The sequence below is a fragment of the Oncorhynchus mykiss genome, chromosome 6 (assembly GCF_013265735.2).
Source record: "Oncorhynchus mykiss isolate Arlee chromosome 6, USDA_OmykA_1.1, whole genome shotgun sequence".
In the NCBI taxonomy this organism is placed as follows: Eukaryota; Metazoa; Chordata; class Actinopteri; order Salmoniformes; family Salmonidae; genus Oncorhynchus; species Oncorhynchus mykiss.
This window is the reverse complement of record NC_048570.1, coordinates 16,707,256-16,730,309: the sequence shown is the minus strand read 5'-3', so window position 1 is coordinate 16,730,309 and position 23,054 is coordinate 16,707,256. Positions and strand designations below refer to the sequence as shown.

Genomic DNA, 23,054 nt, shown 5'->3' with positions numbered 1-23,054 from the left:
CAGACGTGACACTTGGCATTCAGGCCAAAGAGTTCAATCTTTGTTTCATCAGACCAGAGAATCTTGTTTCTCATGTGGAAAAGGGTTGAATAATTTCACGTGTAAATAATATTCACAGTTTAAATAACAAATATTCACCGTTTGAGTATCACAACGTCTATCCATTCATTATACATCACAACAAGCGCTCTATACTACCGGTAGCAGCAGCTAGGGGAGATTCCCCAGTGAAGCGCGCGGCCGCGTGCTGTTATCGGGCTACACGGATGGGTGCCCCACATGTAGGAGCAAAAATCAACCCGATATCTGACGGCAAATCACAATTTTTAATGACTGGATGTGTCGGTGAAAAGCTACACAAACCTTTGTACTCAGATATAGTTCTGAACAATACCATTGGGCGCATGCTTAGAAATCGTGGATAATTTGGTAGAAATTGCTCTGAGACCATGAGTTGCAGATGGGGGACGGAGCTGTGGGTACGTAGAACTGCGTAAATATTTCCGTTAATGAAGCTCGTTCTTGCTTTTATCTGATGGTCAACCTTATGATCAGTTGAGGTACTAAGTATTTGTGTATGTCTTTACAACAAAGTAGCGAGGGAGCATAACGCTCATGATGCTTCTCTGCGCGTGCATGCAGGCTTCATTATCGGAGGTATAGGCTAGTAACAGTGGCGGATTCTATACTGGTCGACTGTTGCGCTGTTGGCTACAGAATCGGGTTTTAGTCACGGTGATGGATATACTTATTTCCCATGAACCTCAATATCTATCCCCCATGTTGTCCACGTGTAAAGCTAGAGTTGCTTACACTATAATTCCCTATTAACCTATTATAATCACTAAGAAGCCATTGCAAATGGGGTTCATACCACTGGTATATACTCTGCAGATACAGCAGCTACGCTACAGCTGCATTGAGATACAGTAGCTACAGCTACTCTGGCAACATGTTTCATTTGTAACCTTGTAGCGAGCGCGGTATTGTAGGCAACGCATTTTGAGAATGTGTTTCTTCCCAGTTGTCTGTCTCATTTCACCTTATTATAATAATGATGATAATAATAATAATAATAAGAATAATACATTAAATGGCTATTGGCACTCTAGAACAGCGAACACGACATTTTTTGCGCTCACAAAAGGCAAATCTCGGAGAGGGTGAAGTCCAACATAACGAATTCAATATTTGCAACGATTGTTTTCTTTTGGAAAATGAAATCTAGCCTATAGTTCAATAGGATTGCTCTTTTATTTTACTGAGTTGTTTAGATGTGGCAGCCTACGCGTGTGCACAAATAGGCTATTGGATGCATTGCATAGATGCAAAAGTAACCCGCCACCACATTGTTCATTTGAGTGCATAACATATAATACATATCCCACCGCACTGACTGAACGACAATAGTCCTATTATGTTCACAATTTGCCTCCTGTATCTTATGTTGTAGGCCTACATACAGTTGTAGCTGTACAGCAGCAGAAAGTAAAGTAGCAGCAGAATTACAGACCTAGTGTTGCAACAAAGACTGCTGTACACTATCCCTCTCTAATTTAACCATAATAGCTCATTGCTATTCATTTTTCATAAACATTGTCTCAAGCCTGCAAAATAAAATAATGTTCTTTAGGAAGAAAAGCCACTGAGATAATTTAAGTAATTTATCAGACACTCTGGAGCGATTTACAGGAGCAATTAGAATTAAGTGCCATGCTCACATAGGCAGTATTGTCACCTAGGGGATTCGAACCGGCAGCCTTTCGAATACTGGACCAACGCTCTTAACTACTAGGCTACATGCCGCTTCAGAGCCAGTCTTGCCAGGGCTAGCTATTTTTTGTGAGTTTTAGAATTAACTTATTGCTTTGTTTTATAATTTATTCTCATTTTAATTTCTCTTACTTTTCTTACAGGACCAGTTTGACAACTTGGAAAAACACACCCACTGGGGCATTGAGTTTGTGGAGAAGTATACAAAATTTGTCAAAGAGAGATCTGAAATTGAAATCAGCTATGCAAAGCAAATCAGGTAAGGGCTGGGAAACCATTATCCTCATCACTCCCCATTTTGATACTGTCTGTCTCTCATGGCGGAGGCGTGACCGCTTGAGTACAGGACTACTAAAACATGTTTTGGTATGTTTCGTTGATTTGAGTAACTTTGATAAAACACTACAGAGCCTGTATCGCCAATGTCATCTATGTCATGTTACAATCAAGTGCAATGTCAAAAGGTAATGCTCGCAAACAGTGACACCATTATCTGTGGTATTCAGATTTTGATAAACTTTTCTGACATGCATACACCAGGCCAACAGGGCCCAGTGGTACAGTAATATTACGTTGCGCTAGTCCATCACTGCACATTACAATGTTGTAGTTGAAAGAGAAAGCCTTTTCAATAAAGGGCACAAATAAAGGTATAAATATCAGCCCACTTCAAAGTGATGTTCTAAATTCAGAGGTGAATTTAGAACACATAATGGTGGTAGTTTATGTAACAACAAAGTGAGATGGATTAGAAACAGATACAGGTCTTTAACTCGATGCAACCAGAAGTGTGGGTTGCATAGGTAACACAATACCATGGTTACTAGGTTATCCGTAGCAATGACCCACATTTGTTATCCTGCAATGGTCTTGGGAGCTTCCCACTGTATAATATGGGAGTACTTGCCAGACAGTGATAGTCTCTGACAGAGTCGTCCCCGGGGACAGTGGATGAGTTGCATCGCTGTCTGCCGTTCACTCACCAAGGAATACACACCAGCAAATTCCTGCATGCATAATCAACCAACATTAACCTTGTATCTGGAGAACATTATAAGGTGTTTTCTGTGCCTCAGCAATAGTGCTGCAATCAGCTCTGAACTGGATTGTCCTATGGGTGTGTTTTGTTCTCTAGCCAGTATCACTAATGGCACCATTTTAGATTGCATATGAGGTGTCTTGTTAAATTGTGACTTTTCAACACCAACCATAATAGATTTGAATTCTTTACATATGCTGATTGTACAGTTGGTAGTATATTGATTTAGGAAACCATAGACTAAACACATCAGAATATGGACAGCACGGATTGGACACTGAATGGAGGAATTAAGCCTTTATAAATTAGGCAAAAAGCCCCAAAAGAAAAGCAGGGGTTTAAACTGGCCTGAGAAGACAGACTAGGGTCTTATGAGTCATTTTATTTCCAAAGGGTTAACGTGAATCTGGGCGTATGGAATTTGCACCATGTGCTGTTGTGTCAGGATCCAGATTTGTCATGTGGCTGCAAGCAGACAAAAAGGTGGTTGGCACGTCTGGCAATCTGCTTAGCAACACATAAGAATAGATAGTCTGGAGCAGAGCACAGTGAGTGGAGGCTACCAGTGATTCATGGGGAGAAATGTATTCTGGAATTCTTGCCCCTGTGTCATTTCATGGTAGCCTCTGTATCTGCTTTCGATAGTCCACTCAGAAGATGCATAATATCTTACATTTTTCTTTTGAACCATAAGTGTCATTGTACAGATTAGAGGTCGACCGATTAATCAGAATGGCCGATTAATTAGGGCCGATTTCAAATTTTCATAACAATCGGAAATCAGTATTTTTGGGTGCCGATTTGCCGATGTAAAAAAAAATAATAATAATTATACCTTTATTTAACTAGGCAAGTCAGTTAAGAACACATTCTTATTTTCAATGACGGCCTAGGAACGGTGGGTTAACTGCCTCGTTCAGGGGCAGAACGACAGATTTTCACCTTGTCAGCTCGGGGGATCCAATCTCGCAACCTTACAGTTAACTAGTCCAACTCAATAACGACCTGCCTCTCTCTCGTTGCACTCCACAAGGAGACTGCCTGTTACGCGAATGCAGTAAGCCAAGGTAAGTTGCTAGCTAGCATTAAACTTATCTTATAAAAAACAATCAATCATAATCACTAGTTAACTACACATGGTCGATGATATTACTAGATATAATCTAGCGTGTCCTGCATTGGTATAGAGGGAAATAGTCCTATAATTCCTATAATAACTACAACCTAAAACTTCTTACCTGGGAATATTGAAGACTCATGTTAAAAGGAACCACCAGCTTTCATATGTTCTCATGTTCTGAGCAAGGAACTGAAACGTTAGCTTTCTTACATAGCACATATTGCACTTTTACTTTCTTCTCCAACACTTTGTTTTTGCATTATTTAAACCAAATTGAACATGTTTCATTATTTACTTGAGGCTAAATAGATTTTATTGATGTATTATATCAAGTTAAAATAAGTGTTCATTCAGTATTGTTGTAATTGTCATTATTACAAATAAATAAAAAAATCGTCCGATTAATCGGTATCGGCTTTTTTGGTCCTCCAATAATCGGTATCGGCGTTGAAAAATCATAATCGGTCGACCTCTAGTACAGATAGTATGATGATATTTCAAGATGAATCTTGCACACACAGTTGTGCTTTCACAGGAAGGCTCTATCCCCAGTTGGATGTTCATAGAGATCTGTACATATGAGACCCAGATGCAGAGGTACACAGAGGATAATCTGTCACTTGTCAGGATCAAAATTCTAGTTGCCCATTAAATATATTAGTAGGCCTCTGGATTACCCCTCTCTGTTAGGGGTCACCATAAAGCAGGATTTAGCACTGTGAGTGACCTTCTCCTGAGGCTTAGGCAGGTGGCTGTCACTCCGCTAAAGGCCCGTCCATTTATCAGCAGATTTTGACATCCTGTCACTGGGCGTCCCTTCCCCATGAGTACACAAATATACTCTATTTTTGTTTACGTGTCCCTCTGTATCTCTCCACAGTGACCCCATTTACAGTGTATTGAATGTTTTCTACACCTGTACTGACTTTTGTTTCCATTCCGTAACAGAAATCTATCGAAAAAATATCAGCCCAAGAAAAACTCAAGAGAGGAAGATGAATACAAGTGAGTGAAATGTAAATGCATCAAGGATTAATGTTCACTATATCAGGTTGACCGTGCACATTAATGTGACTATTCTTTTTGTGATGAATTCATGAAGTCATGTAATTAATTAGCTGATTTCCCATCTCCACTCGTTACCGACTGTTAGTGGGTAAAAATAGCTATTTCAGATTAACATGGCTAGACTTTCATGGCTTGCTGTGAAACACTCCATATCTGCCCTGGAGATTATTATTATTATTTCCAGATGGATAATTTTTTTTCATCAAGAAGTTATCCTTTGTTGTATGTGCTAAACAGTTGGACAATTCCAAGACACATGTGCATAGTGACTGTTTGAGAGAAAATTAGAGTCATTTCTTAAGGCAAGGGAGGAAGCCTTTGAAGAAAGTAGTGCCAGATGAGGGGGGAAGGGCTATATGGACTCTCATGATGCTTAAACCGACTAGCCACCCTTAACCCTGACCCTAATCCTTACCCTAACCGTGACCTAATTTTACCCAATTCTGAAGTGAAATATCGGTTTAAGCATCAGGGATGTCCATATAACCTTTTCCAAATGAGGGTGTTATCCATGTCTTATTTCCCCTCCTTAATCACAAAATCACAAAAACCGAATTCTAAGTATGTCCTGTCGCTCAAAGACCCTGTCAAAGTGGTCTGTAAATTCTATAATTTTGAATATTATATAGTCCATAATATACAGTACTTATACATTTTTTCTTATCACATTATATGACCAAATATATTCCTCTCTGATAGTGGAATGTGCTGATAATCTTCTGTAGAAGTATGACATTAATATTTCTCAGGATGTATAATGATAAAGCTGTCGTGATTTAAATGTGAAAAAAGTTTTTAAACACATTTCGTGGTCACATCTCGTCTTGTTACCAGGTACACGTCCTGTCGGGCCTTCCTGATGACCCTGAACGAGCTGAACGACTATGCGGGACAACACGAGGTCATGGCTGAGGATCTCACCACTCACATCATCTGTGAGCTGACGCGGTACATCCAGGAGTTAAAAGCAGAGAGGAAATCGGTAAAACATCCCTTTTCCTGTGTATCGCTCCTTCAGACATGACTTGAACTCTCCCAGATCGTGATCATTGGCAGCTCAACCATTTTGTAGTGAGGCTATCCAGAGATTATGGATGTCACATGATCTGAACCAAACCAGCCAATCCTGGGTCAACCACCTCATGGTACTTTGGAAAACATAACAATCAGATCAACAAATGTGCAAAATTAATTGCTGGAGCTGATACAAAAATGCTATTATGTCATTGGTGTGTCCGACACAGCCAGGGATCAAGCTGATAATCTGTCATGGTGTTGATCCTCATTTTACACCAGCCCATCCAGTAAATCCCGGGGGTAGAACTGGGTCAAGTATCCAGATCAATGGATTGGGAGCAGGTTGACTCTAGTGTCCCCACCCATCCATAGTAGCCTCCACTGCTGATAAGTGGACCAGGCCTTTGTCTGGAGCTGGGTGGCTGGAACTGACATGGGGGGAGGGGTGTGTATGATGAAAGCAATGTATAGCACACACTTTTGTAAAGCTTTGGTTTTGGCCTCTTGTCTGACCGCATGGTCTTTGACCGTGGCTCAGCTCAGAGCGAGAGAGTTAGTCCTTTTTAGTTTTTTGAAACCAGCTTATTTCAGGCCTGCCATTCCTGTTGCATTATTTTGATTTTCTAACCTGTAGTAAAGGTAGATTTGATCGATAGCTCACTCCGACGTAATGTTTTTTTAATTTATAAAATTCCCAACTAGAACATGGCGTAGTTAAATGAGGTCCTGATACCAGGCATTGAACATTAGCTTTCTAAGTCTCCTATCATTTAAATTCAACTCGCAACAAAAGCAGAGGTGAATTTTTGAGATTCCGTAAGGGCCCTTGGAGGTGGTTGTATATGCTGTGAGGAGCATTACATTAGTCAAGAATAAACACATCAGCAAATCTCTTTAGTCAGTTTAGTTTTGGCTCAGTAGTTTTGATTCCATGGAATGACTAAGGAGTAGATGTGTATTTTTTGGTGGGGATGTTATGTGCTTGTAGTCTACAGTGCGTAGCTCTTCCATTCACCATAAGGAGTGTCATACGATATTTCATAAGAGATGTAGATGTCTCGTGACTGTCTAGTTCTAGATACTAAACTGTTCAGGGTTCAAACCACAAATGATTCTACTGCTGTTTATGCACCTTTTAACAGATTAACATATACAATTATTTTTGCAGCATTTCCATGATGGCCACAGAGCTCAGCAACACATTGAGAATTCTTGGAAACAACTAGAATCCGTAAGTGTCCTCCTGAGGTAGGAGTAATTGAAGAGATACATGACTGAACCATTCCAACTTGACATGTGAATTGCTTCTTTTCAGAGTAAACGGAGATTTGAGAGAGACTGTAAGGAGGCGGATAGAGCCCAGCAGTACTTCGACAAGATAGATGCTGACATCAACGTGACTAAAGCAGACGTCGAAAAGGTAAGTTATAGACTGACGTAGAAATGTTCACTCCTACACACAATTGACTTGAGCTCATCGCGTGTGTGTGTGTGTGTGTGTGTGTGTGTGTGTGCGTGTGTGTGTGTGTGAGAGAATGTGAAGCTACTCTTAGTCGCCACTCCACTCCTACTCATAAAGCTGTGAACATGGTTTGCGTGGCAACAGCTGCACTGACAAGAGAATGCTGTGGCCCTCTTGGAAGTAGGGTAGGAGCCAAATATGAATCACTGCTGGTAGACAATGGTATAGTGCTTCATGGCGCTCCAGCAATGGGCTTTTCTCATTGTTCACTCTATACTCTATTCCTCAGATGCTATCCAAGCCGTGTTACTGTACCAGTGCAATGCCGATTCCAAAAAACATTGCTATTATTTCAGTACTGATTAGATAACGGTGCTAATTCACTATTGATTGCAAAAAACAGTTTAGCATGTCTATCAGGTATCTGATCTGTCCAACGTAGAAACAAAGCTAGCTCAATGTACAGTAGTGGCAACAGAATTGAGTTTAAACAGCCACTGCTAATTCCAGTTAACATAAACCACCACTAACCAAAAATCAATGGTAGGGATGGGGGCAAATGTACAGTGTTAAAAACATTTAGCCAAATCACCTGTAACTTTAAACCAAGTCAAATAGTTGATTTCAGTTGATTTAGCCATGACATTGCACGGTTGCCTACAAGTGTACAAAGATGCAAACAGTTTGCAAACCTTCTCAGGCACTATTGACATCACGCAGTGAAATGTACCACCTAAAGTCAAGAATCTCAGAAAGCTAACATGGACTAACCTAACAGAATAAGTTATCATTAAACGTTAACATACATTTTCGTGTCATTTACTGTTGTACAAATTCACCTTCCCTATGAAATTAGTTGAAAACCATACAAGCAATGCCATAGTCAAAGTATAAAAAACTATATTCCACATTAGGTACCAGTCAAAAGTTTGGACACACCTACTAATTCAAGGTTTTTTCTTTATTTGTACTATTTTCTACATTGTAGAATAATAGTGAAGACATCAAAACTATGAAATAACACATATGGAATCATGTAGTAACCAAAAAAATATTAAACAAATTAAAATATACTTTAGATTATTCAAAGTGGCCACCCTTTGTCTTTGACAGCCTTGCACACTCCTGGCATTCTCTCAACCAGCTTCATGAGGTAGTCACCTGGAATGCATTTCAATTAACAGGTGTGGCTTGTTAAAAGTTGTAGAATTTCTTTCCTTCTTAATGCCTTTCAGCCAATCAGTTATGTTGTGACAAGGTAGGGTGGTATACAGAAGCCCTATTTGGTAAAAGATCAAGTCCATATTATGGCAAGAACAGCTCAAATAAGCAAAGACAAATTACAGTCCATCATTACTTTAAGACATGAAGGTCAGTCAATCCAGAAAATGTCAAGAACTTTGAATGTTCCTTCAAGTGCAGTCGCAAAAACCATCAAGCGCTATGATGAAACTGGCTCTCATGTGGAACACCACAGGAAAGGAACAGACTTACCTCTGCTGCAGAGGATAAGTTCATTAGAGTTAACTGCATCTCAGATTGCAGCCCAAATATATGCTTCACAGAGTTTAAGTAACAGACATATCTCAACATCAGCTGTTCAAAGGAGACTGCGTGAATCAATCCTTCATGGTGGAATTGCTGCAAAGAAACCACTACCAAAGGTCACCAATAATAAGAAGAGACATGCTTGTCCCAAGAAATACGAGCAATGAACATTAGACCAGTGGAAATCTGTCCTTTGGTCTGATGAGTCCAAATTTGAGATTTTCGGTTCCAACCGCCGTGTCTTTGTGAGACGCAGAGTAGGTGAACGAATGATCACCGCATGTGTGGTTCCCACCGTGACGCATGGAGGAGGAAGTGTGATGGTGTGGGGGTGCTTTGCTGGTGACACTGTCAGTGATTTATTTAGAATTCAAGGCACACTTAACCAGCATGGCTACCACAGCACTCTGCAGCGATACGCTATCCCATCTGGTTTGCGCTTAGTGGGACTGTCATTTGTTTTTCAACAGGACAATGACCCAAAATACACCTCCAGGCTGTGTAAGGGCTATTTGACCAACGAGAGTGATGGAGTGCTGCATCAGATGAACTGGCCTCCACAATCACCCGAACTCAACCCAATTGAGATGGTTTGGGATGAGTTGGACCTCAGGGTGAAGGAAAAGCAGCCAACAGTGATCAGCATAATATGCAGTCCAACTCATCCCAAACCATCTCAATGTGTGGGAACTCATTCAAGACTTTTGGAAAAGCATTCCTCATGAAGCTGGTTGAGAGAATGCAAAGAGTGTGCAAAGCTGTCATCAAGGCAAAGGGTGGCTACTTTGAAGAATCTCAAATAGAAAATATAGTTTGATTTGTTTAACACTTTTTTGGTTACATGATTCCGTACAGTATGTGTTATTTCATTGTTTTGATGTCTTCACTATTATTCTACAATGTAGAAAATAGTAAATATAAAGAAAAACCCTTGAATGAGCAGGTGTGGCCAAAATGTTGACTGCTACTGTAGTTCAAGCCTTTTTGCAGTCTAGATGTTCATTAGTAGTTCATTCAGTACATTACTAATAAATTAATACAACTTTCACATAATTAGGACATCTAAAACCTGTCTGTAGTGCTCTGAAACTAACTCTGTTTTTGTTTTCCATCACGTCTTATAGCGGTGCTATCTCAAGGTAGGTTTACCAGGCGTCTGTATGTCTCTAAGGATCTGTCTCTATGTTCAATGTACACCCGTAGACATACACTACATGGCCAAAAGTATGTGGGGACCCCTGCTTGTTGAGCATCTCAATCCAAAATCATGGGCATTAATATTAGAGGTCGACGATTAATCGGAATGGCCGATTAATTAGGGCCGATTTCAACTTTATAACTATCGGAAATCGGTATTTTTGGGCGCCGATGTTTTTTAATTTTTATATATATATTTTTTATATCTTTATTTAACTAGGCAAGTCAGTTAAGAACACATTCTTATTTTCAATGACGGCCTAGGAACGGTGGGTTAACTGCCTCGTTCAGGGGCAGAACGACAGATTTTCACCTTGTCAGCTCGGGGGACCCAATCTTGCAACCTTACAGTTAACTAGTCCAACGCAATAACGACCTGCCTCTCTCTCGTTGCACTGCCTGTTACGCGAATGCAGTAAGCCAAGGTAAGTTGCTAGCTAACATTAAATATATCTTATAAAAAACAATCAATCATAATCACTAGTTAACTATGATGATAATACTAGAAATTATCTAGCGTGTCCTGCGTTGCATATAATCTGACTGAGCATACAAGCATACAAGTATCTAAGTATCTGACTGAGCGGTGGTAGGCAGAAGCAGGCGCATAAACATTCATTCAAACAGCACTTTTGTGTGTTTTGCCAGCAGCTCTTCGTTGTGCGTCAATTATTGCGCAGTTTCTGACTTCAAGCCTATCAACTCCCGAGATGAGGCTGGTGTAACCGAGGTGAAATGGCTAGCTAGTTAGCGCACGCTACTCTCTCTGAGCCTTCTATTAGTTGTTCCCCTTGCTCTGCATGGGTAACGATGCTTCGATGGTGGCTGTTGTCGTTGTGTTGCTGGTTCGAGCCCAGGGAGGAGCGAGGAGAGGGACGGAAGCTATACTGTTACACTGGCAATACTAAAGTGCCTATAAGAACATCTAATAGTCAAAGGTTAATGAAATACAAATGGTACAGAGGGAAATAGTCCTATAATTCCTATAATAACTACAATATAAAACGTCTTACCTGGGAATATTGAAGACCCATGTTAAAAGGAAAACCACCAGCTTTCATATGTTCTCATGTTCTGAGCAAGGAACTGAAACGTTAGCTTTCTTACATAGCACATATTGCACTTTTACTTTCTTCTCCAACACCTTGTTTTTGCATTATTTAAACCAAATTGAACATGTTTCATTATTTACTTGAGGCTAAATTGATTTTATGGATGTATTATATTAAGTTAAAATAAGTGTTCATTCAGTATTGTTGTAATTGTCATTATTACAAATAAAGAAAAAAAATTGGCCGATTAATGGGCATCTGCTTTTTTGGTCCTCCAATAATCGGTATCGGTATCGCGTTGAAAAATCATAATTGGTCGACCTCTAATTAATATGGAGTTGGTCCCCCCTTTGCTGCTATAACAGCCTCCACTCTTCTTGGAAAACTTTCCTCTAGATGTTGAAACATTGCTGTGGTGACTAGCTTCCATTCAGCCACGAGCATTAATGAAGTCGGGCACTGATGTTGGTCAATTAGTCCTGGCTCGCAGTCGGCGTTCCAATTCATCCCAAAAGTGTTTGATGGGGTTGAGGTCAGGGCAGGCCAGTCAAGTTCTTCCACACCGATCTCAACAAACCATTTCTGTATGGACCTCCCTTTGTGCACAGGAGCATTCTCATGCTGAAACAGGAAAGGGCTTTCCACAAACTGTTGCCACAAAGTTGGAAGCACAGAATGTCATTGTATGCGGTAGCGTTAAGATGTCCCTAACCCAAACCATTGAAAACAGCCTCAGGCCATTATTCCTTCTCCACCAAACTTTCCAGTTTTTATTTTTCCGTTATTTTACCAGGTAAACTGACTGATAACGCGTTCTCATTTGCAGCAATGACCTGGGGAATAGTTACAGGGGAGAGGAGGGGGATTAATGAGCCAATTGTAAACTGGGGATTATTAGGTGACCGTGATGGTTTGAGGGCCAGATTGGGAATTTTGCCAGGACACCGGGGTTAACACCCCTACTCTTACGATAAGTGCCATGGGATCTTTAATTACCTCAGAGAGTCAGGACACCCATTTAACGTCCCATCCGAAAGACGGCACCCTACACAGGGCAGTGTCCCCAATCACTGCCCTGGGGCATTGGGATATTTTTTTAGACCAGAGGAAAGAGTGCCTCCTACTGGCCCTCCAACACCACTTCCAGCAGCATCTGGTCTCCCATCCAGGAACTGACCGGGACCAACCCTGCTTAGCTTCAGAAGCAAGCCAGCAGTGGGATGCAGGGTGGTATGCTGCTGGCACTATGCATTCAGGCAGGTAGTGTTCTCCTGGCATCACCACAACCAGATTTGTCCTTCGGACTGCCAGATGGTGAAGTGTGATTCATCACACCAGAGAACGCGTTTCCACTGCTCCAAAGTCCAATGGCGGCGAGCTTTACACCACTCCAGCCAATGCTTGGTATTGCGCTTGGTGATCCTAGGCTTGTGTGCGGCTGCTCGGCCGTGGAAACCCATTACGTGAATCTCCCGACAAACAGTTCTTGCTTCCAGGGGCAGTTTGGAACTCAGTAGTGAGTGTTGCAACTGAGGACAGACCATTTCTACACACTATGTGCTTCAGCACTTGGCGGTCCTGTTCTGTGAGTTTGTGTGGTTTGTCACTTCGCAGCTAAGCTGTTGTTGCTCCTAGACGTTTCCACTTCACAATAACAGCTCTTCCAATTGGCCGAGGCAGCACATTTGACTGACTGACGTTTTGGAAAGTGGCATCCTATCACCTTGCCACGTTGAAAGTCACTGAGCTCTTCGGTATAGCCATTTTACTGCCAATGTTTGAGATTGCATGTTTGTGTGCTCGATTTTATACACATGTAAGCAATGGCTGTGGCTGAAATAGCCAAATGGTGTCCACATACTTTTGTATATATAGTGTACTATTGCTGGTTTCACTCGGAACGTCATTTCAAAATAAGATCTTCAAAGACTTGGAAGGGACACAGTTATGAATTGGAATGGGTATTTAAAGTAAGAAACTGATGTGGTTAGTTAGTGGGTGCATTATTCCTAAATGGTAATGGAATGACACTACAGTGAATAGACGCATCTATAAACATATTCATATAGAAACACATAATAAATATAGGCACAAATAAAATGCATTATTGTTTCGATTGCAAGGTATAATGTCATGCATACAAAATGTTTTGTTTGACCAATCTGAGTCCTGTTATGCTATGGATACAGTCCTCAACGGTCTGCTGAAACAACATCCAGATCCTGTCCTGTCAGTGTAGTTTGTCTGTGTTCATACTGTATCTTTGTGGAGTATGTGCATGCTAAATTAACCTGTTTTCTTTTGTTATTGTTGTTTGTTATGGTCAATGTTTCCTTCGTCTGGTCATCATAAACATTAAATGTGAATCGAGGAGCTGCATTACATGACATTAACTAATGGTCTTGACTTCCTGGCATGGTAAAATACACATTCTTGACACTATAGGGGAGGCCCACTCCCAGCAAAGTAACACCGCATAGTTCAGCTTTGAAACACATACTAACCCTCAGGTCATCATTTGTATAACTCTACTATGCTTTACTATATCCACTATCAACACTCCTCTCTCCCTCCAAGAGGAAAGGAAAGCCACAGAATTCTCGTATCCTGCCACTAATGTATCTATGGCCTAAGCGCTTCCCCTAGCCGTGTTTCCTTGTCTTGTTCAAAGTGGCAGAGCCATATGAAATATTCATTGACACTGTTAAGATCCTGGAATGTCAGGTGCATAAATGTAACTGTAATAAGAGGATACGGGTGGGTTGGTTCTACTCTCTCATGATCATTTGATGAAAATATTTATTTTGGGGATGAATAAAGTCTCCACACTGTATACAGTCCTAGGCCACCCTTGGCTATTTTTTTTACAACACGCTGTGGACCATAACGACAGTGGTACTTATATGTGTGGTTTTGAGATTTGTGTTGTTTTTGTGCTTTAACTCAAGCATACTGTATGTCTGTATGGGGATTTCAGTTCAATATTATTCACATTCTGTTTATAATTTTTTAAATATTGACTTTGCTTTGTTCAGTGTTATGCGTGTTAACACACAATGTACTGTGTCAATGTTCTGTGGAACTACGCAAGGTTTTACAGTCCCACTTGTTGTCGTACGTGCAAATCTTTAAACCCTCTCTGAACTCCCTCTCGGTATACAGGCCAGACAGCAGGCCCAGATGAAACACCAAGTGGCAGAGGACAGCAAGAATGAATACCTCACCTTCCTGCAGAAGTTCAACAAAGAGCAGAATGCACATTATCATACCCTCATACCTCACATCTTTCAGGTAGTTCACCTCACTCACAGTACAGGTTATTGGAAGCGCTTCGGGGTGAAACTCATTGCATTCACCAGTGCTCAGTGCTTGACCTGGGCAGGAGCTCACTGGAGCTCCTCAACATCTCTACTGCTTGAGCAACTGCACCTCATAGAGGATTTGCTCAAAACTATTATGGAGCTCCTGCACCAATACATCAACAGTACAGGCACCCAAAATGAGTACCGGCACCTATTTCAGTCCTAGTAAAGTACTGCCAGTACTCACATCCACCCTGTTCACAATATAACTGATTTGTATGTGTTTTGCAAATCACAATTCTATTTTAATCTAAGAATGTCTTCTTTACTGCAGAAACTACAGGAGATGGAAGAAAAACGTATAGAGAGAGTGGGAGAGTCTATGAAGACTTACGCAGAGGTCGATCGGAAAGTGCTACCTATTGTTGGCAAATGTTTAGATGGTATGACCAAAGCAGCAGAATCCATAGAGCCAAAAATGGTTAGTAGGGCACTGCATGTTTATAACATGGTTCTTGTTATGTACAGTCATTTTACATAGTGACAAACTGCCAGGAAAGTGCATAGAAAAATCAGTTCTACATTTCAGTGTCATCATTTGACTGGATTTCTATATAAAGGAGCGGAGAGAATATTATTGCAGTTGTTCGTGGTTCTATTTGCTGAAGCGGTAAAGGGTTAGCAGCCCACTAAATATAGGAGGAGAAGATCAATTATTTACACCATCAAAACGCTGACTTTGGTGCTTTGATGGCTGTCCCACTTTCACATGAATGAAATGTGATTAGCAACAAAGTCAACACGGGTGTCGTAACCAATAGTGACCAGTTTTATTCTATATCTCAAAGGAATCCAGTTTTGGGGCATTTGTTGACATATACATTTACCTATGATAAAAAAAATAAAAAAATAAAAATACAGTAGCGTGAACTCAGTTTTACTATGTATCTGAGATCAGTGTTGGTCTAGGATCAGCCCCCCAACCCCCATTAATTTATTATAGTGAAGATAAAACTCATCCTAGATCAGCACTTGTACTCTAAAATGCTTTCCGTGGTGTGTTTGAAGAGCCATGGCTTTGCTGTAATTGTGTCTCCCTGCGCCAGATAAGAGTTTAAAATGCCGTAGTTTTGAAGTTGGCTTCCGTGAGGAATACTTGTACTGTAAAGTGCAAATGAGTTTCTGCAATTTGGTTCATTTTGGTGCCCTCAAGCTGAAATGCATTTGGTAAATATTCATAATATTCTGTCTGTTATACATTAATGAACTCACTATCCCCTACAGGACACCAAGCATGTGGTGGAATCCTACAAGTCTGGCTTCGAGCCACCCGGCGACGTAGAGGTTGAGGACTATAGTCTGTCTATGAGGCGGACAGTGTCAGAGTCCAGCTATCTAAACTCGCAAGGGGAGACCAAGCCCAGCCGCAGCAACAGCAGGGGAAAACTGTGGCCTTTCATCAAGAGAAACAAGGTAAGGATAACACCATCAGTCCACAAGACTGTCCTCAACCTACTGTACTAGCCAGGGTCGCGTTCGGCAGGGCACCACGCTGTGGAAGGTTCAGGCACAAACACATGTTGACGAACACACGCACATCTCTGACATGAAGTATAAGGAATCCTGTCCACTCTCATCATTGAACGCGGCCCTGGTGTCTGACTCAACGCGGCCCTGGTGTCTGACTCAACGCGGCCCTGGTGTCTGACTCAACGCGGCCCTGGTGTCTGACTCAACGCGGCCCTGGTGTCTGACTCAACGCGGCCCTGGTGTCTGACTCAACGCGGCGCTGGTGTCTGACTCAACGCGACGCTGGTGTCTGACTCAACGCGGCGCTGGTGTCTGACTCAACGCGGCCCTGGTGTCCCGACTGGACTGCAGAAGGATTTTTTTTTTCCTAATATGAAATAAATGCTTGTTGGAAACACTATTTATCTAAATGTTTAACTTGTACTGGACACAGTGTCTTAACCGCTGCTGTCTTAAGTGTTGGTAACCATATTCTTTGTTGTTCTTCCATCATTTCAATATTTTTGGTGTTACTTTTCCTGATTTCGTTCTGTTATTGTTTTGTTCCATACCACTCCATGACCCTTACCCATAGCTTATGTCTTTGTTAGCTTCCCCACGCCAACCACCCCCTCTCCCCCCTACCTCCCCATCACCTGCTGCCGTGCACAACGGCCCCCAGTCTCCCCAGCAACCCAGTGAGCCCCTCTCCCACCGCCTCAACGAGTTCATGACCTCCAAACATAAAATGCAATGCTTAAGGAGTCTGAAGCGTGGGGTAAGTTGATTGTGTACAGGGAGATTGACTCTGTGCTTATGACATTGACGTGGTGCCTATGGGCAACTGATAGTGGCTCCTACTGTTGCTCGTTCCCTTTAAATGGCATCTGACCTGGCCTATCACCTGCAGACAATCGTATGGAAGTTGTGTTTATTCTGGCACTGTGTCCAAATTTCCAATTTACGATTGGTGTGTGTGTGTGTGTGTGTGTGTGTGTGTGTGTGTGTGTGTGTGTGTGTGTGTGTGTGTCATGTGGTTTAAGATTTGTTTATACTGTAGGTGGACAAAATGCTGCAAATGGCGAATGAACTGTTCAGACTGACATGCCATGTACCTTAATATCCACAACCCTTCATTGCTGCTTGTACAGTGTCATACTTCCGTCTCAAAGTTTCAAGCGTATGTTGACATTGTGTCTTTTTCGTCCCATTGTCTCCCCTCACTTGGAAAGCTTTCTCTCAAGCTGGTAAGCACTACTGTTTTCATAACTCTTCAGATGGTTGATGATTGTGATTTTGTAATGCACACATTACAAATGCAATCTACATCACTATAGATGAATCTAAAGGGTGTACTTTCAACTAAATATGCTCATCTCAGATCTCATTGTTGCTGACAACAATAAAGTGCAGTGAAAAAGTATTTGCCCCCTTTCAGAATTTTCTCTATGTTTGCATATGTTTGACACTGAATGTTATCAGATCTTCAACCAAAACCTAATATTAGATAAAGGGCACCTGAGTTTACAAATAACAACAACAAAAAAGTATACTTATTTTATTTATGTAGTTAAAGTTATGCAATGCCAAATTCCCCTGTGTGAAAACATTATTGCCCCCTTACACTCTAACTGGTTGTGCCACCTTTAGCTGCAATGACTGCAACCAAATGCTTCCCGTAGTTGTTTTATCAGTCTCTCACGTCCCTGTGGAGAAATGGTGGCCCACTCTTCCACGCAGAACTGCTGTAACTCAGTGACATTTATCGGTTTTCAAGTATGTTAATTATTGTGTTCTTCTTTGTTCACTCAGGTTCCCTTGAACTAATATTAGGTTTTGGTTGAAGATCTGATAACATTCAGTACAGAAAATGTGCAAAAGTAGAGAAAATTAGAGAAGGGGAAAAAACATTTTCACAGCAAGGTAGATAAAGACAGTAAACATATATAAAAGTCACTGCTCCATGGCGTTAGGCTTCTTTTAGTAGGAGGATGTCTGAGTGTTTATTTGGTGGTTTGTTTTTTCATAGGGTTCTGGCCCTGAAGATTGTAGTCACCTGCCTCCTGAACAGAGGAGGAAGAAGCTACAGGCCAAAATCAATGACATCAACAAGGAAATACAAAAAGAGATGGATCAGAGGTAGAGTACATGTGTGAAAGTCCAATTGTGAATCTAGATAAGGAGTTTTAAACGAACTAAAAACGGGAACAATTCTTCAAAATGAATGTGTGAATGCGTTGTAGGGATGCTCTGTCTACAATGAAGGACGTGTACATAAAGAACCCACACATGGGGGACGCCAACAGTGTGGACCCACGATTAGAGGAGATCTGCCAAAATACTGACAAGTTACAACTGGATGCAAGGAAATATGAAGTAAGTTGAAATGTTACAAAGGATCCATGTCGATGCATGTTAGATATTTTATGTTTGCCAGAGTATGTTATAGTGGTGGTGCTGACGACTCCAGACCACACACTAAGATCTGGGCTTGAATCCTGTGTCTGAGTCTTTCACTGCTGACTTTCCCTTCATTTTCCCACGCCGATCCAAAATAAAGAAGGGTGTGGTGTTCCACACACTAGTTCATGTATGTCTGTATTCTTATATTCTATTGTGGTTGTTGCATTGTCGAGAAGGTGAGCATTTTGTTGGACGATGAATAAACCTTGAAATGTACCATCAAGTACAAATCAAGTATTGTTGAGTCTAAACCTTTTGATGTTTGTCTGCAGGCCTGGCTGGTAGAGGTGGAGACCAGGTTAGCAGAGAAAAGTGACAAACACAGACCACCAAGTGGATTGTACAACTCCCAGACTACTACACCAGTGAACAACAACTGTGCACATGTCAACCGAGAGAGGTAGAACCTATGTGCCCCTTACTATATCTCAGAAACAGTGGACTAGCAGACGGGGAAAAAACACAACCAAACCTCGCACTAGCTAGCTAACCATGTCTGTCACAAGAGATTACCATATGTTTTGACTAAAACTTGTTTGTGGGCTTGTTGCACATGATCTATTATGCTCTAAATATAACTGACAAGGACTGTCAATTGACTCAATGTATGCGTATTAATACTGCTTTAAATGTATGAGTTTATGGATTTGACAAATCTCACCAGGGCCATATGTGTAACCTTGAATGATATATTTGGGTTTGCACCAGTGGAGGCCGGTGACTTGAAAAATGACACATATAGTATCCATGTTGTTGGTCTTTACTGTTGCTATTCATGTGGTTAGCCCGGACGGAAGCTACACAGAGGATCATAGCACAGAGCATCACCTCAAATCTCGGAGCACCGACTTTGATGACGACTTTGATTACGAGGACCCACTCCCCACTATCGGAACCTGCAAATCACTCTACCCTTTCGAAGGTATGCCAAGGCCCCTTCTGGAAATGTGTGTTGTTGTTGTTAGATTGGGGTTCGATGTATTTTTCAGAACAGATGTGGGTCAAATAACAGGGAAGCGGCTTCTTCCGACATGTTAAAAAAAAGGTCTGCAAAGAGGATTTAAATCATCGGGGCATATTCAGAAATGTAAACTTTATATCATTACATAGGTTTTTGTTAAATGATTGCAAATGAACTTGGTGCTTTGCATCACCCTGCGAGAGTTTTTCACATTAACGATCTACTGTTGGTGCAGCATAGGCATTTTGGATGTGAGTAACATTTTAACACTGTCAGCTGCAAAATAACAGTAACTTGCTGTTTTCCCTTTCCTGTTTCCCCTTCTCAGGTCAGAACGAAGGCACCATTTCCATGACCGAGGGGGAGCTGCTGTATGTCATCGAGGAGGATAAGGGTGACGGGTGGACGCGGGTGCGCAGGAACGAGGATGAAGAGGGATACGTACCCACATCTTACATCAAGGTCTTTTTCGACACAAATGCCAAAGGTGCTATGACATACATATAATTGTCATTGTTTGAGAGAGGGGAAATGGGTGGAGCAGCAAAAACAAATATCCTGACATTTCAAACCCCCTGAACTCTGGTGTTTCAGAAATATCACAGAATGATTTGAGACGGAACTCTCAGATCAACGGACTGTATTTACATTTATACTTGGGCTTTTTACGTTCTACCATTTTGCTCCCGTTGAAACTCATTGTGGAGAAGTGTTTGTTTGTGTGTATGAAGACGTGTGGATGTGATAAGTTGTCAGAACCAAGTTAAGTTGTCTCGACCCCACTGTCGATATCAGCTACGCCTTAACTTCTAGCACTAATAATAATAACCCATGTCAATTTATTGATTTATTTGACCAACAAAATACAGTTTCTCATATTAGAGAGCATTGCATCTAAACATATAAATTCCTATTTGGAATAGCTATTATTGCATGCCTAAAGGGAGGCTCGTTATGCTCTGCCAGCCTCCACTGCATTGCATTGACAGTACATCGCAAATCTGCACTTGAGCAACCATCATTGGCAGGAGATTACTGAAAGATTGCCTCTCTGCTTCACAAATTAAATCAGTTGTTGCATGTGGCATGTTTCAAAGAGGACATGCCTGTTCACACAGTAAAGGTAAAGAACATGGCTTGCATGTTATCTTGATTAGGATGGTACAACAGACTAGTAACATATTCTCTTCTACAAACTGTTGTTGACTTTCCTCCAAAATCTGACAAAGGGGCTTCATTGAAGCGCCTAAATGACTGAATGTTGTGCTAGGTTTACAGTGGTGTTCTCCACAGACAAGCGTTCATTTCATTCTGAGACACATGGTAACGCACCCACCACCATTCTATCATTGGCATGTGATTCATTGTTTTTTTTTAGAATGAATAATATATCCCTGCTTTGCTTTTTTTTATTTGATACGGAGTTGTTCTGCATGCTTGAGCCAATTGATAAGTCAAAGTAAGTCAAATCAGATGAATGAACATAGTATTGCAACCAGGTGATATTCCTCTGTTTGGAAAATGATTAACACATGTAGCCTCAAGTTTTCTGTATGTTGATTTGCCATTGACGGTCAGAAACCTGCTCTGGTGCAGCATAGACTCAACTCTAGAGAAACGTTATCTGCCACAATCATTTTCAGAATGTGAAGGAATGTCATGGAATGACTTTCCTCGTGTCTTGATGCATCACCTCTAACATGTCGTGTCATTTTTGTTTGTTTGCTTTTTTTGTTTGCTTTTTTTCTTATTGCAGATTCCTAAAAGTCTTTGGCTCGCACAGGGATGGCAGGGCACAGGTCCTTCAAAAAGCGCCCTCCTCTTAAAACTGTAGTCAGAGAGACGACAGACTAAAGGGACAAGTTGCAAGGCAGTCCAGTTTGTGACCCAGTACAGGAATCCATTGTGGGGTTCTGTTGAATGGAGCAAAAACAACACACATTGCGGGGCAACCACCATTTCTAGTCATTTTCCTATTGATTGTTTCTGCAAGCTTGCTTGTTGTTTTTCTAACTGCAGATGAGTATGTTCATGTTGTGGCTGCTTGCTATTCTACTGTACCTTGAGCCCAGGGGCGGTACCTGTTTAAGGGGAGGGGGGAGTCTGAGATGGCCTTGTTACATATTGACTATTCCAAACCTGCCTTCAAGCTATCATCACAACAAACACTAAACTTAGGAAAATACCCATGGAAAACACCACTACACTTGGGCTGGAATTCAATTGCTTAATCCCCATTGCAAAGCCACTGTGTCTGCGCCACAAAAAAACATGTTTACAGTAATGTCAATTAGATAAAACAGTCCAAGTCTTTCTTAGCACTGGAACAATGTTGCTGATTTTCCAGGGGAATTCAATTCCAGCTCTTATTCAACACAGTAATGCCTCACGATTACTGTACACACCCATGTTTCTATTTTGGGGTATATAGGTTATATACCGATCATACTTAAATGACACCGATTGTTGGCTTGCAACAAATCTGCACAAATTTGTTCTGGCACCAATTTTACTTTTGAGTTTTAGTTGGAAACTTTGACAAATGGGTGCATTGTGTTATAGTCTAACTCAAGCACTCGGTGCAGGTCTACTGGTAAGCATACAATCTGAGCGGAGATGACGGATCTCTCATTTTGCTTTCTCCTATTGCTTTTCAATATGAGTGACAGCTGCTCTCTCTGGCTACACCGCCATACATGCAGTAACTATGGTGATTGTCTCACAACTCTTTGTCCGTCTCTCACACTTTGTTTTTCCTTTTCTCTCTCTTTCTGGCTACTTGTGGTGGCGGAAGCTACTCTTCGGTTGGCGCTTTGTTTCTCTACGCATGCTTGCCCTGTCATGCCTGTGCCAGTCCTATAGGGAGTCTGACTATCTATTACGTTAACTCATCACTTATGGGGTCCTACCTTGTTCCTTTCTTACCCTGTGTTTGTGCCTGTGGTTTTGTCATTTTAACAAAACGTGTTTGTGATTTCTTTTGTCAATGCAAGCATGACCATTTTGCTTCAAGGAATTGTTGATATGTCCATGCAGTTTTGCCATCTTCCAGAGAGACACTGACAGTTTCATATCTCACTTCTGTTTTAAAGCTTATTTTCACTGAAGTTAATCTGGGAGCTGCAGCTCTTTGCATTAGCTGATTACCAACCCACACTGACAAATGGCAGTATTTGTATGTCTACTGATAGAGATGCATATTACCGAACTGAAGTTTCAGTGTATTCTAGAAGTATTTTGTGCTTTGAATTCACTGTGTACTGTTCCTTATATTGTACAAAACTGGTGTGAAAGCAAGGTTTGTTTCTTGACTGTTGACATTAATGATGTAATTATATACTCTGGTGTGCGATATGTGATAACTATATGCTAAAGCTTGGAATCATGTTTATTTTTTTTCTTAGTCAAATAATGCCCGTTTTCTTTATTTTGAGAAGAATAATACCTCTGTTCCACGTTGGGATTTGTTTCACCTTGAAATGTTTTCTGAAATCTGATATACTATGTTGGAGTTTGGAAATAAATGACACTATGAAATGGAAA

The 23,054-nt window shown here is 41.2% G+C and overlaps 1 protein-coding gene across 2 annotated transcripts; it reads left to right on the top strand.

The window, feature by feature from the left end:
- Positions 1–237: 237 nt before the first annotated feature.
- Positions 238–23,054, top strand: LOC110525322 (formin-binding protein 1). 2 transcript variants are annotated; one of them, XM_021605342.2, is made up of 17 exons: positions 238–479; positions 1,917–2,032; positions 4,881–4,937; positions 5,835–5,982; positions 7,186–7,248; positions 7,333–7,437; positions 10,152–10,166; positions 14,439–14,567; positions 14,913–15,059; positions 15,863–16,051; positions 16,683–16,865; positions 17,320–17,334; positions 18,117–18,226; positions 18,331–18,463; positions 18,823–18,950; positions 19,336–19,472; positions 19,840–23,054. In XM_021605342.2, the coding sequence occupies exons 1-17, from the start codon at positions 450–452 to the stop codon at positions 20,016–20,018; spliced, it is 1,884 nt and encodes a 627-aa protein (XP_021461017.1). In that variant the 5' UTR covers positions 238–449; the 3' UTR covers positions 20,019–23,054. The 2 variants fall into 2 exon arrangements, with proteins under 2 accessions (XP_021461017.1, XP_021461018.1); XM_021605343.2 differs by lacking the exons at positions 16,683–16,865; positions 17,320–17,334.

Excerpts from the sequence above, each read along its gene's own strand:
- LOC110525322 (XM_021605342.2), top strand. The coding sequence starts at position 450 with ATGAGTTGCAGATGGGGGACGGAGCTGTGG. Across the intron at positions 480-1,916 it reads GATGGGGGACGGAGCTGTGG|GACCAGTTTGACAACTTGGA; the intron begins GTACGTAGAACT and ends CTTTTCTTACAG. Across the intron at positions 2,033-4,880 it reads AGCTATGCAAAGCAAATCAG|AAATCTATCGAAAAAATATC; the intron begins GTAAGGGCTGGG and ends ATTCCGTAACAG.